The 19,944-nt window shown below is 37.2% G+C and overlaps 2 protein-coding genes across 6 annotated transcripts in view; both read right to left on the reverse strand.

Moving 5' to 3' along the window:
- Window positions 1-1,278: 1,278 nt before the first annotated feature.
- LOC107084126 (mucin-2-like) lies at window positions 1,279-13,551 on the reverse strand. 2 transcript variants are annotated; one of them, XM_015373810.1, is made up of 11 exons: window positions 13,304-13,551; window positions 6,682-6,714; window positions 6,200-6,304; window positions 4,847-4,933; window positions 4,620-4,673; window positions 4,396-4,416; window positions 4,158-4,229; window positions 3,226-3,330; window positions 3,105-3,129; window positions 2,940-3,022; window positions 1,279-2,342 (listed from the first exon to the last, which is right to left on the reverse strand). In XM_015373810.1, the coding sequence occupies exons 1-11, from the start codon at window positions 13,350-13,352 to the stop codon at window positions 2,326-2,328; spliced, it is 651 nt and encodes a 216-aa protein (XP_015229296.1). In that variant the 5' UTR covers window positions 13,353-13,551; the 3' UTR covers window positions 1,279-2,325. The 2 variants fall into 2 exon arrangements, with proteins under 2 accessions (XP_015229296.1, XP_015229297.1); XM_015373811.1 differs by having other exon boundaries at window positions 1,292-2,339; window positions 13,304-13,548.
- Window positions 13,552-18,637: 5,086 nt separating this feature from the next.
- The window catches only part of LOC107084148 (serine/threonine-protein phosphatase 2B catalytic subunit alpha isoform), a 122,611-nt gene continuing 121,304 nt past the window's right edge, over window positions 18,638-19,944 (reverse strand). For all 4 annotated transcript variants that reach the window (XM_015373841.1, XM_015373842.1, XM_015373843.1 and 1 more), the window contains one exon: window positions 18,638-19,013. In XM_015373841.1, coding sequence (XP_015229327.1) covers window positions 18,805-19,013 — 209 coding nt within the window. In that variant the 3' untranslated portion in view covers window positions 18,638-18,804. The remainder of the gene's footprint in view (window positions 19,014-19,944) is intronic.

A 19,944-nucleotide genomic window follows, 5' to 3' on the forward strand; every position in this document is an offset into this window, starting at 1 on the left:
CTAAAATCAGTTAAATCAGTTTATTTTAGAAACAACTGGTCAATGTACTACAGCCACGTTAAGTGAATTTAAATATATTTATTTTTGAGAGGCTCATCTCTCAGATTAACTCAACTCAGTACAATCAAAATTCATTTGTTTCCTACATCAAAGCAGATATTACACATAATTTTCTTGAAGCACCAAATCTCTGCATGAAAAGGTGTTTTAAAATGGTCTGGTTTGATAATCTTATCCAAAATGTCTCGTTTTTTTATATAGCTGCAGCAGAAAATCATTACAATTAATAGAAAAAAAGGCTGAAAGACATCAGTCTGTGAGTAATTTATAAACATAATGTGATTCACTTAGTGACTTGAATGTCTGAAATAAATGGGCTCAATAATGAATTAATAAAAAAAAAAAAGGAGAAAGTCTATTTTTGTGAACTTTTACCTTGGTCTAAAGAGAGCTCTTATATGGCAGCTCACAGAGCTCTGTTTAATCCTTCAACTGGAAATGGAAATAATCTGGCCCAGTTTGTAATCTACTAAAACATGATCTTCCACCTAAACGGACTAAATGAGCTAAAGAACAAGTCCATGGTGTCTGCAGGGGAGCTGCATGGGTGCAAAGCTCAGCTAGGAGAGAATCAATTAGCAAAACAACTACAGTATTAGTCGTTTACATCAGATAATATCACTATCAGGGAACAGCAGTGGAGCCAATAGAAATATGTTTTTCACATTGCGGAACAAAGCAAACCTCACTTAAGGTGCTCTTGTATAATCCAGATCACCCTGAAACACCTGTCCAGCTATGAAACATGGTGGTGAAACCATAATGCTGTGGGAATGCTCTTCTTAAGCAGGAACAAGGAATCTGATCAGAGTCAACGGGGGAAACGGAAGAAGCAAAATTAGCTGAACAGAATAGAGGATGAGGAGAAATGTCAGTTTACAGGAAAACGACGACATATGGGTGATCATAGTGAAGGATGTATAGCTGCTTTTCATGAGGACTCAGTCCAGATACTGGTTATAGATGTGATTAAAGTGTTTCCCTTTGGTTTTACAGATGAAGTCAGGTCATGGCTCTGATGTGAGCGCCGCATAATGAAGAGCAAACAAAAACCCCAGGCATTGACCTCATGTAGTTGGTCAGCAAATGCATTAACCTGTTCACACTCGGCACCCTCTGGTGGTGAATCATTATAGCGACAATATATCCTTAAGATAAGTTTAACTTTAAAAAAATCTTAGTAAAAAAACCCCCATCTCAAATAAAATAGTCAAGAACTCCTCATGATGCATGTGTTTAAAGGAAGCTGCACAACAGAACCATTATCCAAAGGTTTAATGAGGAAACTGTGATGGACCGCTGTAGTTCAGCTTTTAACATCCTTCGTGCAGATTTTAAAGAAAAACAAACATATTTTCTATATCAACACTGTGGAGAAAGTCCAATTACACACACACAAAAAAAGAAACAGTCTGAATCAATGATCTGCATGAAATACCAGCAAGAAAAAAAACAATCTGCAATGAGATTAAAGGATAAACAGAAAAAAGGTGATTTATGGCATCAAACATGTCAGGACTCTGAGGTATGAGCATTGCAAAGAAAACATGTTTGTTGACTAAACTTAGAGAACAGCAATGACATTTACAGCAGTCATAAGTTTTTAAATGTATAGATTATAAACCATGTTGCTTTACAATGCAAATCAATTAGCAGGATGTTCTCATTAAAAGTCAGAAATAAAAAAAAAACACTTTTATGTTGAAATACAAAATATCAAATGAAAATACAAGTATTTTTTATCATTATAAAATACAGATTAAAAAGAAAACTTTTTGTTTCATGTTACGCTTTGATCTATAGGAAGCACTGTGTCGTCTTTGCATTAAGAGTTATTCATTTTTAGCTTCAAACAGACATAGAAAAGGACATATAATAAAATTATAGATTCAGAATCCTGTTTGTTGTAATCTAAGCTAATCTAAGGAAACATTATCTCCTTCACCATATAAGGTCAATTAAGTCAGAACTTAGAAAAATAAGTAAATTAATTTATAAAGAAAGTCAAAGTTATCATAAAAAATCATATCATTCATTTTAGAGGCAAAAAAAATAACTTGATGGGTTCATATAAGAAAATCCTACAAGCAAAACATGCACAGAACCTCACAGCCTTCAGAGTCTTTATTGTTAGATTGCTCCTTCAAATTCAACTTTCCAAAGATCGCCCTGCTTGGCAAAAATAGCTCCACAAATCAAAACCTAGAATCAGTTGATAGACGATCCCTCCAGATGCACTTCCAGACTTATGAAGCCTTCCCTCTCTTATCTTGCAGCTGCTGCTGAAACACATAACAGGATTAATGGTGAAATACAAGCTGGCAACGAAGCTTCCTGACGTTTTATCAGGAAAATCTGAAGACATCAAATAGTTTGCAACTAAAAAATTCCTATGGTGTGAATTCATTTCCTTCTGCAGCTTTCAGGCGAGGCAAGTGGTAGGGAAGGAAAGAAGGATCTCTTCCCAGATTTAATATTTATTTTCTCTAGGTGGAGGAAAAGCAAGAAGACATGCATGTACCAACTATGTATGACACATTAACCCTGCGAGTGCACACATTCCTCCAGTGTTACGGCTGCGCTGACATTTACAGGCTTGCACAATTGCCCCGGTCGAAAATAATCAGTGTTTATGGTAGGAAGTCCCTATCTTTCAGTCCCAGCTACTTGTTTTAGGGCGGCGGCGAGAAATCACAGGAAACACCTTCTGTTGCCCGTCAGTCCCGCTGAAGCCCATAGAGTACTTTGAGATATTAAAAGCCGGTGACTTCCCTGAAATAATTGGGAGATTGTGTCTGAAAGAAAGCGTTCGAAGGAGGGTCTGGAAGAATGCACAAACAAGAGGAACTGTCACAGGAAACAGTGGGAAGGCCGCTCACCGTTTTCCTCGCCACCTGAGGACTTCACCCCCAGGAGCATGACTCCATCTTTACTGCCTTCTGGCCTGCTTTGGAAAGATGCACTTTGAAGAAAAAAAAAGGTAAAAGATTATCCAATCTAAATGCATTTAGAATAAGATTCATGCTCTGAAGTACCAAACTTACTTCTCAGTTCCCGTGTCAAGAGTTTCTGATAAGAAAAAAATTATAATAATAAAGAGAGTAATACTTTTGCTCAAATTAGAACAAACTAAATCTTTAACTTAGAAGATGCTTTTGATTCTACCTGTGTGATTGTGGACCTTCTTGCTTTTGAATTTGAGGAAAAGGCCAGCAGCGCCTACAAGCAGGATGGCGGGCAGCAGAATCCACCACAGTTGTTTCTGTGAGCCTACAAGAGGAAAACACACCCATCAACATCTAGCTAGTCTGAGTTAATCTAAAAAAAAACAAAAATAAAACGACATGAACCCACCCAGCCCCATGTGAAAGTTAACTGTGATTAACCACATTTACTTTGTTCACATGCACAAGCATCACCCTAATTACAGTTACCTTGCAAACAAGATGAATTGTCGCAAGATTTGGGAATTCACAAATTCCCAAAAATGCATCTTGCCAGAAGCAAATAGCTGCATTAGCCTCAATATGTAAATGTTTTGAACCAATGAAATGCAGTAATGTGTTTGATGTCAACCAGTAGCGGCTGCAGCAAAACAAACATGGTTCCACCGGTAGAATTACATGTAGACTCTGCTATTCTGTTGGAACACCCAATGTTTCTTTTTTTTTTAAACAAGCAAAATGATGCGATTTGTGCGTTTGTGGATGGGAGATGTTTGCTGGTTCCTCCCAAATGGATTTGGTAAGAGTTTGATTTATCACTTAGCTCCACTAGTTGTGAAACAAATCAAGAATGTGATGCATCACAGCTGCTACTGCTGGAAATCCTTTACACTTTAAAACCTGATTAAAGTGGAAATTACAGCCGATTTACATCTTAAAAACAAAACCTCCATCATTAAAAAAAGTCCAAAATATAATTTCTGTAGGCTTTTGGAACACAGAGGACATGAACAGAAGCAGAAAATAACTCAGAGGTGAAAGCTGGGTGTGTTTTTTGTGCTGCTTTACATTGATATAAAAAATGACAAGATGACATTATTTTATTTTCATATATATTTATATTTAACTACAGTGATGTAGTGTTGAACTTACCGGCACTTTTCCCAGTAGGCGATTCCTTGGCTTGACTGGATTTTTGGTGAGTATCCAGGGACGACAAATTTGCTGTCATATCAAAATGAATTTGTCAAACATATTATTTGATATGTCTGATGAAGGATTTACAAAATTTTACATGTGAAATAAAGGAAATCTACACAAACAATAAAATAAGGAATTACGGATTTTATAGCAAGATAAAATATAAACAGGAAGTTAACATGCATCATACCTGCTGGAGAGACAGTTTTACCTGTGGATAGTAGGTGTAAATATAAATGATTAAGATATTTTTTTTATTTAGAGCTTACCTTAGAATGTGAAAAAATAAGAAAGAGGTTTCCATATTTTAACATTGCATTAAACTTTGTTTAACCGAACCAACATGGTCAGCAGGTTTACTGTTAAGCGACAGAGCTTCTATCCATCATATATCTATGGGTAATTCTGACTCACCTTCAGCAGCTTCTGTGCTGTAGTTTGTCGTTACAGGACTGGTGCTTGTCAAATCTAATAATTACAAACAGCAAAACAAGACAGAGGGTATACGTTTTACAAATACTAAACATGCATTTAAATTCTCTTTTATGTCAATGTTGGGTCACAAGATGTGAATAAATATATTCTAAGATCTTTAAAAAGGAAACAAAACAGATAAAAGATCTATAAAAATCTTAATGTACCTTTGTTCATGGTCCCTATGGTGCTTGTAATTGTGTTCGGGTTTACCGTAGTTGTCATGTCAGGTGTAGGGGTAGATTTCAATAGGTCTAGAAAAAAAAAAGCAACATCTAATATTACTATTATATTATTATGGGTTTCTTTCATGTCTTTCATTTGTCACTAACAGACCCTGTTGGAGAGATTTAGCAAAAAACCGAAAAAACAAAAACATGAATCTGAAAAGTAGTTTTTCTTTAGAACAAACATATTTTCCATGTGTTATTATTAATAACATTTTTAACAGCCTTTTTTTTTTCAGGGGTTTTTTTTTTTTTCTTCGTGAACCAAACTTAACGGCCCCTCTGTAGCTCCATATAAAACCTACTTTAATAATGCTCATCTGAAGTATCTACCATTACTAAGTTATACATGCATCCTTTTCATGTCGTCTTTAGATAGAACCGCAAACTTTGGTTTACTTTGGGGGATTTTATATAGTGGACCAATATAAAATAAAGATTTTGGAATGATAGTTCAAGCTTTGAATGTAGAAAACTGCACAATCAATCATCTGAAAATGGACAGAGTATGACATGCAGGACAATAATTAGATCTGCACTCCACAAATTTGCCATCTATAGGTAATAAAGCCATTAATTATAGAAAAGAGGCATATTGTTTGGTTCTATTTGCCACCATCATGGTGAGGCATGGCTTTCTTCCAAAGACCGTAATCCGCCTGCCATAGCTACAATGGAATGGCTTATATCCAAGCAGGTTTTAATGGTCTAGTCAAAGTCCAGACCTACTGTATATTCTACTGAAAAACTAGTGCAACATGAACTCTGCTACTCACAGACATTCTCCATCATATCAGAACTACCAGATCTACATGAAATTTAATACAAATTCATCCAGTGTTTTTTGCATATTTGTGGAATCAATCCATCCATTTTCTTACACGCTCGTCACAAGTGGGGTCACGAGGGGGGCTGGTGCCTATCTCCGGCTGTCTACGGGCGAGAGGCAAGGTACAACCTGGACAGGTCTATTTGTGGAATGTTTAAACATTTTAAAAAAAAATCATGTTTCAAGTTTCTTCCATTTCATAGTTATGCACCATTTTTTTGTTGATTTACCACGTAGAATCCTGACACAAACACAGAACTCGGTGGTCAGAGTGCAAAAACACTTTGGGAAGGTCAAACCTGCAGTTAGCAGCAGGCTAAAACTGAGCTCATAACTGTGAACACACTGTGAAAAATCAAAGGTGCACAACCTTTGATTACAAATGGATACAAGGAAAAATAGCAAAAAAAAAAAAACTATTTAAAAAGGGTATGACGTGTAAAATGACTCAAAAACAGGCTTACCTGTGGTCGTGATGGTATCAGGAGGCTGAGTGATGGACTGAGTTGTTGGTGCTTTGGTGGTTCCTGTCAGTGATGATGTACCTGCTGCCGTCGGTACAACTGAGGCTTAAAAGCAAGAATAAATAAAGAGTTGAACAATGCATGATGAAACAGTATGAAAGCTTTCACAATTGTTTACACAATTACCAGGGTGAAAAAAGCAAACTGTTGTTGCTTCTTGATAAATTTGCAAAAAATATCAATCAGGTAAGCAAGCAACTTCTTTATGGATTCAGGATCAGCCCATTGGCTGATCAGGGAATAAATACCTTCCTAATTTCTTTTCTCTAAGTAAAAACATTTAAGAACAACAAAAACAATCTTACTATAGGTTCACTTTAAAACATCTATCTGTCTTAATCCACATCTGATACTTTCTTTCCTTCAAGAATTGACATAGCTGGAGCTGCAGTTTCTCAAAAAAATTTTATTTCTTCACTCACCTGAAATTTTAATATTTGTTGCAGGTGATGTATCTATAAAGAAGACAAAGAACTGTTGTTATAGAGAACAATATATAACTTTCATTGTTTGCATAATGTGAAACATCCATTGAAATGTTAAGGTTATAAAGCTAACATACGGCTTTATTTAAACGGCATTGCTGTTGGATTCAGGAATTTTAATGGAAAGACTAGATCTGTTGGATAGTTTATTTGCTTTATTTAACAGGGAAAATGAATTCAACCTTGTGTCTTAAAAGTATACAGGGTGTTTTAGCAATAGTTAATTTGCAGCCCCTGTTCCTTGCTAAGCTTCCAGGATTTAGACAGCCTTAAGAGTATGGAGTTTTGAAATATTGCTACCTTTGAAATGAACAAAAATCAACATCGTGGAAAAATACTTTGTTTAAAAACGTAAGTGTGAAATCATTAATACAATAAATGTAATTCCCTTATAAATTACAGGTGTATATGTGTACTGTACATTTCTACTTTGGTTTATAATGTGTTTTTGTACCCTCACTATGGGACATTTTAAAAAGTGTACAAAACATCCTCAATTTGAACCCTCCTCCACCAGAATAGGTTTGGTTATTTTTTTATTAAGGAACATTGTTTTAACAGCTCTCAGTTTTAGTTTTGTTTGATTAGTTATACTTCTAGTTTTAGTGGGTTTTTTTTATATTTCTGTTCATTTTTGGCCACAAGATTTTCATTTTGAATTATTTTTTCAAAAACTGTTTCAGTTACAGCTAAGTTTAGCTGCAAGACTTATATAAAAATATAAGCTTAAAGAAAAGCACACTGGCAAGTGTTGTACACTAAAGCCTGAATCATGGCTTTATTTGTCACCCAGCCTGGAGCGGCAGGGGAAAATTTCTGTTTTGGTGCAGCCCATCTAGGGGACCAGATGTCCAAGGACTTGCTGCCCTGAAAAAGGCACCCATCCACTCATCCACCCAACCGTCCAACCTCCTAAGCAACCAACCAATCCGCTGTCCAACTGACCAATTTACAACCAACCAACGCGCCGTGTAACTGACCAATGACCAAACAGCCAACCAACTAATTGGCCATTCAATGACCAACTAACCAACCAGCCAACCAATCAATGTGCCGTGCAAGTGACCAATGACCGACCAACCAACCAACTGACCAACCAGCCAACCTGCCGTCCAATGATCAACTAACCAACCAACCAGCCATCCAATGATCAACTAACAACCAACCAGCCATCCAATGACCAACTAACCAACCAACTAATCCACCGTCTAACTGACCAATGACCAACCAACCAATATCCCATCTAGTGACCAACTAACCAACCAACCAGTCATCCAATGACCAACTAAGGAACAAAGAAACAAGCCAACCAATCCATGTCTAACTGACCAATTAACCAACCAGCCAACCAACCAATCCGCCATCCAATGACCAACTAACCAACCAACCAGCCATCCAATGACCAACTAACCAACCTAGCAACAAACTAACCAACCAACCAATCCACTGCCTAACAGACCAACTAACTAACCAGCCAACCAACCAACCAATGTGCCTTGAGGGTGACCAATGACCGACCAACCAAAGAACCAACTGACCAACCAGCCAATCCGATCCAACCAACCAACTAACCAACCAATCCATGACCCAGTGACCAACTAACTAATCAACCAACCAATCCGCCATCCAATGACCAAATAACCAACCAACCAACTGACCAACCAGCCAATCTGCCGTCCAATGACCAACTAACCAACCAACCAACTGACCAACCAGCCAATCTGCCGTCCAATGACCAATTAACCAACCAACCAGCCATCCAATGACCAACTAACCAACCAACTAACCAATCCAGCGTCTAACTGACCAATGACCAACCAGCCAACCAACCAACCAATCCGCCATCCAATGACCAACTAACCAACCAGCCAGGCGTGCAGGTTACGCAGGGGTTAGCGCACATGGCCCATGTAAGGAGGCCTTAGTCCACGACATCAGCCTACTGTCCAAAAAACAAGCCACTTGTGCAGCAAAAAACTCGAAAAAAACAGTTAACCAACCAGCCAACCAACCAATGTGCCATGCAACTGACCAATCTGCCATCTAATGACCAACTAACCAACCAACCAACCAATCCACAATCCAATGAACAACCAACAAGCAACCAACCAACCACCCCAAGGGGACTGAGATTCTGTTTTAGAGCTAGACTATACAGACTGTTTTATGGTAAAACAGACTAGATTAGGCTAAAATAAAAACAATCACAGAAAAGAAAAAACATTTACAACCAATTTGGCACAAAAACCTAAGGGTCACTTCTTATGTATCCGACATTTTCTCTTGCATGTTTTCCACTTAAAGGTTTGTCCTTCAGTTTTGCATGATTCCTGTTTGGCGGAGCTTTAAAAGTCTGAGACAAAGAGCTACATGTTATTAGTGTCAGTTGGAAGGAAAAGTCAAGACAGCAGAGCAGTTTTGATGTGTTGTGAATGAACATCCTCTTCACTAAGTGAGAAGCTGCATCCTGTCACAGAGGCACAATGCTAGTCTGTGTCGGACATCCTGTCTGAACCTCTGTCTGCGCTGAACTGAGCAGCATAAATCAGCAACAGTTGAGAGCTTTGGAGATGGACGTCTCTGAGGTTGGTGGTTTTACCCTTTTCAACTTAAACTCAAGACTTTGATGAGTTACAATGGTATTCTTTGTAACTAACCTATTCTAGAGTATTGAGTTGTGAAGTCAAAATTCCTATAGTCCTATAAGACCAGCAATGTGCATGATGTCTATTTGATTCCATACTACTTTAAAAGTCCTATCATGTTCTAATGGAGGATAGTTTTGTATTCATCTATATTCATCTTCCCATTTAATCCAATCAGCTTTCTTGTGATTAGTAATAAATATTTTATTTATTTTTTAATAATAATCAAAGCCTGATCCAGCCCCCAGCTTGTTCCACCATAGGGTGGGGTGTTCACAGCCATATGCACTTTTAGCTTTTAGTAACACCACATTTGGAATAGAGGCCAAAATGTTTACATTTAGTCTTGCCTCAATAAATCTCCTTCCTGCACATGTGTGCTTTGTCCCCTACGTGACTCGGGGGAAAATTATGAAAGGGTGATATCTTTCAACAATAGGTTTGTTCTTGCCAACTCTTCCATTAAGGGGCAATTTGTGGACATAAAGCAAAAAACCTCAACAGAATCTCCACCTGAGCTGTTCATTGCTGCAGCTAAGTCACAGTTACCATGAGCCTCCTGGCAGGTTCTCTACATAACGCTTTCCCTGCATCAACCTATAACTGTAGGTACAGTCCTGTCTTAATAGGTTTGCTGCTGTGCTGTAACCTTTCAGTGCTCTGANGCTTTCCCTGCATCAACCTATAACTGTAGGTACAGTCCTGTCTTAATAGGTTTGCTGCTGTGCTGTAACCTTTCAGTGCTCTGATGGTGGATTGAACAGAGCTCAGTGAAATGTTTAGAGCTTGGGATATTGTTGCATAACCTAACCTTGCTTTAAGTTTCTCTACGGCTTTATCTGTGTTATGTCTGCTGTGTTCAGAGGTCTATGTGAAGCTGCACCATTGTTCCTTAGTAAGCCCTCTCAAAACCTCCACCACCAATGATTTGATTTGAAAACCTCAGATCACTAAATCAGGTGTGATGTACAGTGTGGTTATTTTCTTATTTCCTCTCTTTTCTAAAATGCTCTCAGCCCTATGTGACCTTAAGCATTTTGGTGTAAGCATCATCTTCCATGGCACTTTTTAGCTGGCTAAACGTCACATTATCATGTAAAATGCAAGTTAATAACTCCTGGACTTTATACTAACAATCTTTGCACACTGATATCACGATGTTTAGGATAGAAGTGTGCAATCTGTGGAGCCACAACTGGCTCTATGGACCCTCTACGATGGCTCTTAATAGCGTCTAAAAACAATAGAGAGCCAAGTCATGGTTTTGATAATATCAAATACCATTCATACAAGCTTTAGTAGGTTTTTAGAGAGCATTTGAATTTAATTTTTACTTCAGAATGCCATCAAAGAATAAGTAACATGTTTTCAGATCGATATTTTTTGTCATTAGTGGGGAAACTACATTTTACATAAAACAGAATCCTATATAACAAAATCCAAAATACCAAACTATCTTTTTCAATCTATTCCGCTTTTTATGCCAAAAATCTTTTTGATTCCTTGAATAGATTATTAGTGACATTTTTTGGAATAGGAAACCCCCTCGAGTTCCTAAAACATTATTGCCAAGATGTAAACTCAGGTGGACTTCAATCCTATTATGGGTCTACTCATATACAGAAAATGTGTTATTGGCTAAAATCATCCAGTTCTCCCAGGTGTAAATCAAACTACCTTCCTGTGTTGGGTCTTCATTATCTGGTCTAGTTTTTTCTTTACTCNCTAATTTGTTATTGGCTAAAATCATCCAGTTCTCTCTGGAGTAAATCAAACTACCTTCCTGTGTTGGGTCTTCATTATCTGGTCTAGTTTTTTCTTTACTCACTAATAATCAAGTTGTCCTTAATACACTTAAAATCAGGTCTATATTTTGCTGCCTCATCTTTATGCTCTTTGGTTAACAATAATTTGTTTCCTCCATCCCTCTTTGACCCATCACTATCAGTTTGGTATGATAGGGGTTTAAAACAAATAAGAAACCTCTATACATCAGGAGTATTTGATATTTTGCGAATTTATCTTCTAAATACAATTTACCTGGTATGCATCTATTTTGTTATCTTCAAGTATGAAATTTTACCAAATTTCCAAATGTTTCCCAAATTTTCCTTCTATGCCTCCTGAACAGCCCTGGGGATAAATTATTGCGCATAATCCAGTCCAAAAAGATTTCAAAGATTTATAGTTTGATTTTAAATCTAAGGGTTGATTCTAATCTCAAACTTAGAGATGGATGGGATAAAGAGTTGAATCCAGTTGACACAAAATATTTGGGATTATGCCATTAACAGGATTTGAACTTCCTCATCCTGTGCTCGTCTTAATTTGATCCAGTTTAAAGTTGTACAAAGGATTCACTTCTCAAAATCTAGGCTTTCTCAGATTTACCGGGATGTTGTGGATGTATGTCAAAATGCAAAGGTTCCCCCTGCGATTTGGGCCACATGTTCTTTCTGTCCCGAATTATAGAATTATTGGTCTAACTAATTCTCAATTATGTCTTCTGTCTTGAAAGTAAGTTTGCTGGGTTTGGTTTTTCTCTTTTTCCTTTTTCTTTCTTGTTTGGAATAAAAAAAAAAAAAAAGGGGGTTAAAACTGTTGGACTGACTGTAATTATGGATTATTTACTTTGGTGCGATGTTTTGTCAGTACTGTACATACTGTATAGATCTGTGTGTGACCACAGCAAGAGTTATTCTTGTATGTACATATATGTGAATATATATTTTTATATGTATGCTTGTATGTATATATGTATATATATATATATCTTTGTTTTGTTATTTCCTCTTTGGGCTCCAATAAAAAAAAAAATCAAAATAAATGCTTAATCTTCATGAAACCTTTGTGTTTTGTCCTTATTATAAAGACTTAAAAACTGCAAATAAACTGCTGTTAAAAGTTTCTTATTGCAGAGATTTAACAAAAATAATAAGATGTGTTTTATTTAAAGGTCATGTAATATTTGCGAGCTTCAATCACTATAAATTTGAAAGGTTGCAGACCCCTGGTTTAGGATATTCTGTGCTGCCCTTCATGCATAATGAGGTTAGATTAGGCGGATTGACTAAGTGACTGCTAAAGGTGATTTTGTGATGTATTTAAGGCTATCTGACTTAAAGGGGCTGAAAAAGTTTTGTGAAGGGTTTTATACATAAGACAGGTTTTATAATCAGGCACTATTTGTATAGGATTATCATATAATAAACCTATATAATACCTAATATAACCCATATAAATACCCCAGCAATAGATGTAAAATGCGCACGCTTTAGTTGTTCTGCAGTTATTTGACTCCTGAAGAAAACTGACCTCCTGTTGATTTTACAAGGTCAAAATCGGAGCCTTTATGGCTTGATGACAAAAAGCCCCGGCGAGGTCATTTCCTCCAGATGTTTACTGCTGGAAGTTGGTTTGTTTCCATCGGGGACCTTTTTGGTTGCAGGACAATAATCTGTTGTTTTGTGACAGAGGGGTCAGACTGGTTCCCACTAGTTTATCTACGCTTAGATCACCTATCAGCCCAATACAAGTGCTGCTGGCTCAGTAGAAGAAAAAAACAAACAAGGAGCCAGTAAATCTGCTCTCGCCCTTGGCCAGGCTAAGCCTTATTCTTGTTGGTTAAAAAAAGTAGTGTAAAGATTCTATGTTGTAAATTATTGCAACCTAGTTCAGAGTAGGAATTTTGAGATGGAATAATTCATTGACCTTTTTTAAAAAAAAGCTGGATAAATAGAAACTTTCTGTGTCTCAAAGGCCTTTAAATATTGGAGATCTTTATCCAGGTCCGAAACAAAATTCAACCTCAAAGAAGACATATTAAAAGCTTCCTTACTCATTTCAATTAAAGTTGAAACCTACAACCTCCTACAGCATTTTGATTACATTTAAAGTGTGAATCATCTCCCTACCTGGTGTGGCCGATCCCAGCAGCAGGATGAGAAAACTGATGGACTTCATGGTGACAGAGTGAATCTCCTCTGACTTCTCCAGACTGGAGCTGGTTGGACTTTGCTGCAAAAAGGCAGAAAAAAAAAGAGGTGTCCAAGCCTGAGCTCTCCGTCACTGATGCTTATTTTTGCACTTCCTTTAGATAAAGAACGGGAGGAAATACACTGGCTTCCCTTCCTGACGTAAAGAGGGTGGTTGTAGAGACTTGCAGCACAGCCCGAGTCCATTTGGTCCGTTTGGACTCGTAAGTCTGAGGCAACTCCCATCACTTATTTTTTCCTGCTCTCACAACATTGGATGGGTTTGGGAGGGACGACACAGGAGCAATTACATCAGCAATTATAGGAGATAAGCAAATGATTGCTTAGGAATCTGAAACACTGAAGATGCCGACTATCTTCTACAGATGGAGAGGCATCTGCTACATGAACTGAGAATGATTAACCATAAAACAAACATCTTGTTTTTTCCTGTAGAAGTTAATATAGAATATAAACAATTAAATGCCAACCATGACGTCTCACTATTATTCACTGTCTGGAACAATGCTTACAGAAGTGCTCACTGAAACACTCTTTGTTTTTACCAAAGAATGTAGATCTAGTTTTTTTTTTATTTTTTTAGTTTTTTTATTCTCCCTAACAGATTTTTTCTCCCCCCCATTATTTATGACTGTTGCACCTAAAGAATCAGAAACTCTCAAAAACAATTTGGCAAGCTGATGTAGGTCAGAAGATCTGAAAACAAAAACGGTGACAGGTAATAATGCATTGAGCTAAAGAAAACCAAGAAAAGATGAGATGCAACTCTATTTATTTTTCTCCATTAAACCACAGTGGGAACCATAAACTATAAATATAGAAAATGGGACATTGGTGAACCCTTGATTGCTCCAAAAGAACAGCAAGGACTCATCCAGGAGCTAATAAAATAACCCTGAACAGCTAAGTTGAATGGTTTTAAGTCAATTACAATAGATGAACTGGGCAACATTTGGATTTATGGGAAAGTCTCCCAGCTGAAAATGAATTCTGAGCAAAAAGAGCATGAAAACCTGCAAATATGTCTTGATGGACCTGCAGACTCTCTATAGCACATCATAGACTCTTTACATCTAAAGTAAAATGCAAAGGATTAATACGGTGTTACCATAAACACCTGACAAGTGTGCAGTAATCCAACCAGTTCTCAGGTTTAGAATATAATATTTTCACAAAGCATTGTTTGGTTTGAGCAGATCTCTTCCTCTTAATTCATTTTGAAAAACCCAAATGAATGGATTTACCGTTTAAGATCAGGCAACAGAAGGTCTAAAATGCTAAGCTGCATCTTTGGAGGAGTCATGGGACAGCTTACCTGCAGCCAGTATGGTGGTGGTACCATCATGATGCAAGTTTGTTTCACTCCCTCGGTCAGCAGAGTGAACAAAGTGGATGGACTTTTTTTTAAACCTCACTTCAAAGCAACAGAACTATGAATGGTTTGATGTTCCAGTGGCAAGATGAAACCAAAAAATGCTTTGAATTGGAAAAAAAAAAAAAAAATTAGGCCAATGTTAAGCTCATGAGAAAGCTCCTTAAAGCCTAGCTACAACCTGCTGAACTATAAGCTTTTAGGTTTTAACAAACCTTATAGAGTTAATGAGGTGAGGCAGATCTGACAGCCGACAGTTTTCTCTACCAAGGATTCATGAAGAATAACACATACAGCAAAGATGTTATTTGAATATTTTTAAATCTAAATCTGTAATCATGTGTCCCAAACTTGCTCATTGTGAAATCAACAACCGATCCGCACATTTTCTCTCACTTGGTACAATCCTGGCTTTTGTAAAATGAATATCCCCAAAAACAGGATGTGAGCGTTCACTTCCTTTGATTCGAGCATTGTGCTTTAAATAAAGCCAAAAACAAGTTTAAAGCCCTAAAAAAAATTAATGCTATTTAAGTTGGACTGCCTTATCGCCTTCACATTTAAAACAGACTAATTTTTGGAGAATTGGAATGAGGTTTGTGAAAATATTTGACAGTAGGAGCAGCTATTGGTGGTTTAGCTTGCAGGTAGGGTAACAGTGTGTTGGCTCTGCCTTCAAAGTTTAATCAAAGAAGTCACTGAGGTTGATAGGGAGGAAACACCTTTGTTCAGGAGCTGCCAAGCAACATTTTCCCAAATGCAAACTCCACACTGATTTGTTTGGTTCATAGGAACCATAGACAGAAAAAAAAATCCAACTAAAGTCAACACAAAGCAGAGCCAATAATGAGATGATGGATGAGGTGGTTTAAAGGTCAGGTTTCATTAATATTTTGTCTAAAAAAACATCCTTTTCCAGGCTGTTTGGTGAAATGTTTTTTTTCCTGTTCTTCCAACTTAAAAACAATGCACTTTTTTTTTGTTGTATTCAAGCTTTGATTTCACGATTCCCTGAAAACCCCCTTCATGTGTTCTTTTGTACAAAAATGGCATCAGAAATAAAAATGTCTTTGGTACCACACTGAATTTTTATTTTCTTAAACTAAGTGCATTTTTTCATAAATTAAAAAAGTAAGTGAGACACTGTCAACGAAATAAGTCAATTTGCTTTCAAAAATGAGAAAAAGACAACAGCGGCTTCTTATTTCAAGTGCAACATATGTAATTATCTTTTTTAAGGGTAGAAATACTAATTTCTTTCTATTCTTATTCACCTAATCAAATTAAGGGTAAATAAACATCTTTGAAGAAATGTTTTTAGATTGTTGCTTTGCAGTGATTAATTCCAGCAGATCATCCATGTCATAGAACTGAAATGCTGTACTGGATTAAATGTCCAGAATGTTTGTCCTGTTGTAGGGTCCTCTTAGCCCACTGATTAAATGGCCTATCAGGGGTCTTCAACGTTTTCCAGGCCAAGGACCCCCAAACTGATGGCTAGATGGAGCAGGGACCCCCTAATTAAATATATGGTATGATATAATGTTCTATCATGGGATTATTAAAGTATTTCTGATTCCTGGTTGATGGGACAGGTGTTGTGAATGAAACGGTGCCCAGCTTGAAAGAGCTCCTGTGTCTCACCGAATGTGTGCATTGATGACTGAAAGACATCTTCTGCCTCCATTTATCTGTTTACTACAATCTGTTGGATTCATGTTAATGTGGATTTAAAGACATTTCAAGTAGTGGAAAAAATTGCAGGGGGGAATATAAAAAAAAGTCTAATCAACCAAAACTTTCGCAACCCCTACGCAGTACCTCCGAGGACCCCCTAGGGGTCGCGAACCCCCTGATGAAGACCTCTGGTCTAGATTTTAAGGCCAGGACACAACAAATCCGGTTGTGATGTTTAGCTCTCATTGAAAGTCGATGGGGATGATCACACCATATGTTGTGCAAAGGCGCTTGCATAGGTCTATTTTGGACGGACTACGCAGCAATTCAGCGGCAATTTCATGGGTCTGACAGGAAGTGAGACGTGGTTTGCAATAAGTCTGTATACATCTGAATTTTTTAATATCAAAACACTGAAACATCTTTACAAATATGGTCTGAATCAAGACGCACATCTAGGGTTTTTTTTATTTTCTGCATAATACCTTAGTTAAAGATGTCTGACCTGCTAAACCTAAGTCTTTTTTTTCCAAAGCATTTAAAACCTTTACATCCTTGGAGCAAACTCTTTCCTTTTAGAGGTAATTCTGCAGCAGGTTCTTCAAATAGATTCAGACAACACGCAGTTTTCATTTCATGTTGAAATTCATGCACATTTTTATTGAACAGTTATATAAAATACTTCTCCTAGTTGCAAGTGCATGCCTCATCATCATCATCATCATCATCACCATCTGCCAACAGTTTCCGGAGTTAAATTACAAAAAGCAAGGCTTCATGTCGTGTAGTGAATTACTTGGGCACTTAAAGCAGTTCTTTAAAAAAGATCTAAGTATATTTATATTTTTATATATATATATATATATTTTGTTGTTGTTTCATTTTAAAGTATTGAGCAGTATCAAACCTGTAACTGATATACAAAGCAGAGTTCCAAATAAGATTATAAGAGGAATCAAATTACACTTTCTGTGGCACATTTACAAAAAAAGCTAAAATAAAATAAAAACAAAATAAACCTCAAGAAAACTGATTTTCACCGTTTTTATAGGACACAAACAACTAATCATGCATTTTTTTGGGAGATCCACATGTAACCACACACCTCACGAGAATTGTCAAACATGCTTAACTGGACTGTGTGCACTCACAAGCGCAGGTTAAAAATAGGATTTCTCATCCATCATCGATCATTAAATGCTTCAATTACAAAACAAAAGGAGAATCAAAGGCATAGAGCGTCTCGGTGTTAATTCAAAGTATGCAAGTATACGTTTCCAGTATATGTTCACTAAAGCGCAATATATCTCAAAACAGGCCTCCACAGCCAAGGTATTCAGATTTTTCTAATTCCTTTGATTTTTATAAAACATGCATAGGCAGACACTTTTATCATGTTTTTTTTTTGTTTTTTTTCTTACACAATATAGGTTCTCTATTTTTACTTTGTTCGCAATACTTAAAAAGAGAAAAATTTAACACTCAATTCCAGCAAGCCACAAAAGAAAACAAATAAAATCTACCCCCCCTCCCTCGCAAAGTCCCCTGTTCAGATAGACAAAAAATAAACGTATTTGCAGATGATAGATAGGTAAGTGTAAATTCCAGTTATGAAACTCAAGAAAATAGGTATTCATTATACAGAAAAATCAGGTTGAAGCACACACCAAAATAACCTGAGGTAAGCAGAATATGTACAAAAACCATAAAACGTTCCATTATTTGGCATTTTGACAACATTGCAACATTCCTTTTTTTTTTAAGACTGCCTAATTAATTTCAGCGCTAATTCATAAGAGTAGCAAAAAAAAAAAAAGAAAAAAAAAGTCATCAATAAATAGTCCTTATTTAGTTTGTACACCCTTATATCTTTAAAAACATCACCTTTCTCATGTTCTCTTCTTGTTTGCTTTTTTTTTAGTGCTGTGTTCTTGTAAACGTACAATAGTTAGTAAGAAGTTACACGACTTTCCATTCCGGTGTAAATGAGAAAAAGGGTCGTTTAAGAAAATAATAAAACAAACCAGACAACTCTAAGGTCTCTCTCTCTCTCTCTCTTCCTGTTTTTCTCTGACGGACAGCGATGTGAGGCGCGGACAGGCGCTCAGAAATATGACCCGGCAAATAACTTAGCAGACTTAACTAGGAACTAATATTATGAAGGCTTTTTAAAAGACTAGAGCAAGTGAGATGACCCCCCCCACCCCCCCAAGTTTCAGCCACAGCTGCCTCCTCCATCCACACTCCAGCCCCTCCCCAGCGTTCTTCTCTTTTCCTTCAACCTTTGCGTCTTCTCTGCAGTGGCGAGCCATGATGAGGCTGGGGGCCAGGCAGCCCCGCGGGCCGAGGCGGCGCTTGCTGCTGCTGGCCTTCACTGGATGTTGCCTCCACTGCCGCCACTGGTGCTCCCTTTAGCATCCGTGCCGTTTGTCTCCGAAGACAGGGCCCTGTTGAGCGAATTGAGGCTTGCGTCCGAAGGCAGGGCATCCCGCCGCGGTGGCATCCTTTCGTTGATGCGGTCCAGACCCTTGGCCTCCTCGAAGCTGGTGATCTTATGCTGAGGGGAGAAGCCTTTGATGGCTGATGAGATGTGGGGGATAAAAGGTGAAAAAAGGAGAGGACAAGTGACAGGAATTAGGAGCGTTTTTTATGCTGAATAAAGTAATGAGAATCACTTATTTATTAGAAGATAACTAAATAAAGCTCATCTTAGTTTGATTTTGAAAATAAACTAAATAGTATTGTACAAATGAAAAAATAAGAAATAATCTAATAGGGGCAAGAGTTGTTGCAGGAAAAAAAAAAAAATACTTAAGCCACCCTTTTTTTTATGATGACTGCAAGACAATGATCCGTAAAGAGCCTTTTAGAAGCTTCAAAAAATATCCCTATTCATGTTCTCGGGTAGAGTTAAATGAGACAAACACATTTTTTATTATTTATAAAATTCCTGGCAGCTTACGTTTTTTTCAACCGGACCCCTGCATTTATGCTGCTATACACTTAGGGTGCTGGAAGGCTTTTTGTTTCTTTTTACTCTCCATTGATGCATTATATGAATTACTGGTAATCTTGTTTACCTTCTTGCACTAACCCTCTGATGGAACTGACCTAATTTTTAGGTGATTTTTTATTTGTGTACTCTCTTTTAAATTCAACACCAATTCAACCTATTTGTTTGGTGTCCCTTATTCCCAGAAAAAAAAAACTAAAAAAAACTATTCTTGCCATTCCCTCGGAGTACTGAAGTACATACTTTGGCATTTTTTTGTTGTATCTAATAGACAAAGCCATCGAGTTAACTACTGGAGATTAGGGATGCACGATATTGGGATTTTGGCCGATATCCGATATTTTAAAACTCATGTAGCCGATAACCGATATCGATACCGATGTTACAGCTGGACAAAAATAAGTACTCATTGAAAATAGCAGTTTTGTTATCCATTTCTGACACTTTGAAAAATAATATACTCAAATATATTTTCATATGCTGATATCAAATTGATTT

This window comes from Cyprinodon variegatus, unplaced genomic scaffold (assembly GCF_000732505.1).
Source record: "Cyprinodon variegatus isolate N-32 unplaced genomic scaffold, C_variegatus-1.0 Scaffold93, whole genome shotgun sequence".
NCBI lineage: Eukaryota > Metazoa > Chordata > Actinopteri > Cyprinodontiformes > Cyprinodontidae > Cyprinodon > Cyprinodon variegatus.

What these genes read in the sequence shown, in the direction of transcription:
- LOC107084126 (XM_015373810.1), bottom strand. Translation starts at nt 13,352, where the DNA reads ATGAAGTCCATCAGTTTTCTCATCCTGCTGCTGGGATCGGCCACACCA. An exon ending in TGATACCATCACGACCACAG is followed by an intron (nt 4,934 to 6,199) that starts GTAAGCCTGTTT and finishes TTTTTTTTCTAG; the next exon opens with ACCTATTGAAATCTACCCCT. An exon ending in CTTGACACGGGAACTGAGAA is followed by an intron (nt 3,023 to 3,104) that starts GTAAGTTTGGTA and finishes TTTTCTTCAAAG; the next exon opens with TGCATCTTTCCAAAGCAGGC.